At 48.3% G+C, this 5,219-nt stretch overlaps 1 protein-coding gene across 1 annotated transcript; it reads right to left on the bottom strand.

The window, feature by feature from the left end:
• Nucleotides 1-3,447: 3,447 nt before the first annotated feature.
• LOC109761530 (NEP1-interacting protein-like 1) lies at nucleotides 3,448-4,331 on the bottom strand. The gene has a single exon (XM_020320354.4). The coding sequence runs from the start codon at nucleotides 4,239-4,241 to the stop codon at nucleotides 3,663-3,665; it is 579 nt and encodes a 192-aa protein (XP_020175943.1). The 5' UTR covers nucleotides 4,242-4,331; the 3' UTR covers nucleotides 3,448-3,662.
• Nucleotides 4,332-5,219: the final 888 nt, after the last annotated feature.

Genomic DNA, 5,219 nt, shown 5'->3' with positions numbered 1-5,219 from the left:
CCCGTGTCGGCATCATATGCGGCTCGCTTTGTTCTTTAATCCGAAGACATGAGAGGGCCTGATAAACCCGGACCAAGAAACTAATCAACAGTGCAATGCAAAAAATAGAATGAAAAGGGAATTGTGTTGCACCTTTTTCTTCACTTTTAGAAGAAGAAGCACAGGAACACCACTGAAACGGAACCGGACAGTTGCGTAGGTTCTAAAAGGAAAAAAGGTTCAGTAAAGGGCTCCCCGCGTTTCATATCCAAGCGTCGCAGTAGGACGCTTGCGACGCGTCTTCCCCAGCAGACTTGAGCTTTTCGTCAGGGAGGTCGATCGTCGACGTCCGTGTCCAACGCATGCCTGGCCACACCTTGCCCTGAAAGCGCAATTCATTCCGCAACTTTCAGATATACTCCGTATAGCAGCTCGAGTGCAGACTTGAGCAGCCAGGGTAGGTTATTATCAGGGCATGCAGGCAGCAGCGGCCGAAGAAGAACACACACGAATCTTGGCCGGTACAGAGCACTTGAGAATGTATTGAGAGAAGGGAGGAACCAGATCCTGTACAGGACCACACAGGTGAATCAGAGCCGGTGGACTCCACGATATCAAGGAGTTGAGTCCACATGTCCAAAGTTGCCCCGAAGACGCCGCCAGCCACCCGCGTGATCACCAGATTCACCATCATAGCTAATCAATTGCTCCGAACGCCTACCACGTACTCGTACTATATATATGGCGACTGAAGAGCCGGTAAGAAGAAGCTACTACAGTACGTACAAGCTAGGCGGTACGTACGTAGGATGCAGGAGCTAGCGGGCTAGCGGCATATATCCATGAGCGTTTGAGCAATGAAAATGCGGTTGCCCGTCGGCGTCCATGCATTCAAGCATAAGGACGTGCGGATTGGATTGGATTGGAGCGCCAATGAAGATGGGGACGCCTTTCACCTTCCCCACCCCCCCCCCCCCCCCCCCCCCCCCCCCCCCTGGATTCTGCTAAACTGAATTAGCAAGGGATGGATGTACGCACGCACGCCATGCCAGCCGATGCAGGCAAGGCAGAGCAGAGCAGAGACACACTCGGATGCTAGCTACAGCTAGTAATGGTATGGGTTGGAAGAACTAATCAAGCTGCTGCTGCTGAATGAATGAATCTAATTAGAGTGTCAAAATCAAGGCACGTATAGAGACAGCACGAGAGACATCGGGCATCAGCATGCCGCTGTCAGGCTTCAAACCACGTGGGCTCAGCTCAATCAACTCAACTCATTCACAACTGCAAGCAGCAAGCATTGCCCCAGGAAATCGACATTCATTCATGCTTAAATAAGAGTTCGGAGGTCGAAGTTGGCCTCCTCCTTCCTCACGCTACGTAATGGTCGATCATCGATCTTGCTTAATCAAAAACACAACACCCTTCTCAACCGAAAACACATCATTACGCTCTACGCCAACGGAATAATTTCATCTCTTCTGTGTCTATACGCACGCACGCGCACACACATATGTATCCATAGATCAATAACATGCCAAATAGAAAAAGAAAACATCGTTTCAAGATCAAACAGTTAACGTTTTTTCTTTCTACCTTGTCTTTGTTGTACGCATGCTAATATGACATGGCATCCTTTCTGTGTTTCTCAAAAACATGTCATGTTTTTTTTATGGGGCACAAAGGAGATATCATGATGTCCATTCAAAATACGTGTCAGGATGACATCCGTGGACAGATATGGTGTTTGATTTGAGGCCCATGTTGAAATGCCTTTATGAGACCGAAGTAGATTGATTGTCATGTGTGTGTAGAATACTTCTACCAGCTGACATGGCGTGGCCGATATGTATGTATGTCTAATTAAACCGTACACTGACACGCGTCTATGCATGGTGCTCCGGAAGACACCGTGTTGAAATCTTTTTTTTTAGAATCCGCTTTATTTTAGCTGCCGGGGACAACTTGCTGGAGTCGCAGTTTTAGGCTTTTTTTTTTTACACAACACAGACACAAGCGCTCATACATACGAGCGTACACTCATCCCTATAAATGTAACACGCACAGTCTACCCCTATGAGCACCTTCGAGAGACTGAACCGGCATATTATCTTGAGACCTATGAAGTCATCATAAGCGTCTCGTCATCGACGGAACGTCTCTTCCCACTGAAAGTGCATTTGCCGGAAATCCTGAAATAAATCCAGGAATAATGCGAGCACCAGGACTTGAACCCTTATGAGCTGAGGATGCCATTGTCCCTCTAACTATCCAACCACAGGTTGGTTCACCGCAGTTTCAGGCTTTAATGGGTCAACTCGCTCGAAATCACAGTAGCAGCAAAACCATTTCTACAACCGGAGACGTACAGAGAATTGATGCCAGCAGAGACTTTCCTTGTGTACTCTCTTCTTCGTGATCATAGTGCTAGACTTTCCTTGTGTACTCTCTTCATCGTTATCAGAGTGCTTGTCTCTCTGTGATATTGAAGATATTGAAATGAAGTTTACATCGTGAACTGGACGAGCGCACATACTCTTCTTCTTCGCGGACCATATAGCCATCAATTTGACATGCAAAATATGAGTGAAAATAACACAAATATGTGGTTTTTGTGGGAAATATTGTACCATCAATTTGTCATTCAAAATATGTTTTCAACAGTTTACATTCGATGGTACATTACTCATATATATTTGTCTAATTGTTATTTTTTTGCGGGTATTTGTCTAATTGTTTTTTTTGCGGGTATTTGTCTAATTGATTGTTAAAGTAAAAACTCAAAATGCGTGAATACCTTCTAATCTAGGAAAGTTGGGGTATATTATAAGGGTTTGCTCTCTAATAAAAATCGTTTATGAGTTTATTGATTTTTATCTCAATGGAAGCGGTTCTGATGATGACGCCGCAACATTTTCATGCATGTGCCAATCCAATCAAAAGGTTTCTTGAAAAATGAAAGATAACATGGAAGTGTACATGAGAAACATAGACGAAAATACACAATGAAACCTAGTCATACCCACATTGAAAAAATATTAAAATAATTCAAATAGCTCTGAAACTTTTTGTAACCAGCATGGTCTAGCATTATACTCGCATGTAAATTTTTGCGGTGAAATGACTTCTATGGTAGTTTTTTTTTCGGGGACTTCTATGGTATTCTATGCAAAAATAAAATAAAACCAATTCTATATAGAAGTGTTACTATTCTAGTTGTCGAAGTTGCAATTTTACTTTGTTTTTCATCCAGAAGAACACGAAAGTTACTATCCAAATCTTTCAATGTATTCATCAAGTGTCAATATATTACAAAGAACACCAGAAGTAAAGATTACATCCAAGTCCGTAGGCCACCTAGCGACGACTACAAGCACTGAAGCGAGCCGAAGGTGCGTCGCTGTCATCGTCCCTCCATCACAAAAGTCGTGCAGATATTATTGTAATTGATAGTCGGGAAAACGAAAGTTACTATTCAAAGCTCGTTTGCTATAGAAGAAAAAATAACTGTATTACACTTTGGTTTACTATATGTACTGTATATTGCGGTTGACTTTTCACTGGTTCGCGGCAACGACAGCCCAATATACACGTGGCAGCTCCCAAGTAAAGCACACCCGGTGACCACGAACTGAGATGGCCAAAAACATCTGAAATCACAAATTGACCTGCTCGCCGGAAGGTCAACAGCCGTGTGAGTGGACGGCGTGACGGCACATGGGGCAGTGGGGCTTGCGCAGGAGCCAGCTACGGATGCACTCGAGATGGAAGACGTGGGAGCACGCCGGGAGCCGCCGCCCCTCGCGCTCGCCGCCGGCGTCGAACTCCTGGAGGCAGATGGGGCAGCAGCCGCCAGTGCCACCTGCATCAGTGACGGCCGCCGGCGGAAAGAAGCCGAAGCTGGACGATCTTGCCGGCCGGTCGAGGCCCACGACGGCGCGATCATCTCGTCTTCCACAGTACTGCGGGTCGGCGAGAGTCGTCAGCTCGACAACGGCGGCGACGGTGCGCTTGATTCGCCCGGTGCAGGAGGAGGAGGAGCGGCGGCGGCACCATATGGTGAGGAGGGAGTGGGCGAGGTCGAGGGAGACGAGAGCCCCGGCGAGCGCCCCCAGCAGCGTCCCCTGCGCGAAGCCGTCCTCGTCGTCGACGAAGCCTGACAGGAGGCCGTACGCGGCGCCGACCACCGTCCCGGCCGACCCGAAGACGCCCAAGAGGAGGGCACGCACCAGCCCGCCGGCCACCCGCGAGACCACCACCATCTTCGCTGATTATCGCTCCGGACGCCGGGCCTATGTGATGTGAATGTGATGGTAGGTACAAAAACCGCAGGCTCACTTGATCGAGGGCGCACAGGCTGGCCAACCACGTAGTATATATATATATATATATATATATATATATATATATATATATATATAGCGGGCGAAGAAGCTACTGGCTAACCTACGTGGCAGCAGGAGATGGAGACGAGCTGTGCGTGCGGCCACTGGACGGATCCGAGTCAGAGCTTGAGCAGTGGCGTGTCACTGGTGACAGCGATGAAAATGCGGTTGGCCGTCGACGTCGAGGCATTGAAGCACCAAGGACCGGCCTCATCGCATCCCCAGCTCCCACTCCACTGTACACATTCTTCCTTTTTTTTATACTACCTCCATCCACTGTGTAGATTCCACAGCCAACGTGCTGTGGCACGAGACGACTCGCTGCCGACTCATCCATGCATGCAACAGTATATGGGTGCACGCACCGGGCAGGCAGCCAGAGCCACCCACCTGCAAAATGTGCTGGTGGATGGCAATGGCATGGCGGGTGCACGTACGAGCCCAATTAAGAGGATGTACTACAGGTCAGCGAACCAGACAGCCGGTTAATAAGCCACTAATGCATCTAATTCGAGCGGAGGATGCTGCGTCGGAATCGGCGCACGGCGCGCACCATGAAACATTTGGACCAGCCTATGCCCAGAGACAGCAGCAGGACGTCGACAATGGCCAACTCGCCCGCCATGCCGCTGCTTTCAGGCTCATTCAAGGTCGAGAAATTGCATGCCCCTCTTTCGGCGGGTCTTGTCAGCTGTTCAAACCGCGAGCTGGCTGTCCGCCCGGGGTACGACCATTTTTTTTGGTAGTAGCAAATTGCCTTGCTTAAGTAGCACCGTACGTGTGAGGCTGGTCATAGTGGAGAGTAACTTAAAGTAGTAACATACATATGTTACTAGTCTATGTTACTACCTCTAC

This window comes from Aegilops tauschii, chromosome 2, assembly GCF_002575655.3.
Source record: "Aegilops tauschii subsp. strangulata cultivar AL8/78 chromosome 2, Aet v6.0, whole genome shotgun sequence".
NCBI classification, from domain to species: domain Eukaryota; kingdom Viridiplantae; phylum Streptophyta; class Magnoliopsida; order Poales; family Poaceae; genus Aegilops; species Aegilops tauschii.
This window is presented reverse-complemented; position numbering and strand designations above follow the sequence as displayed.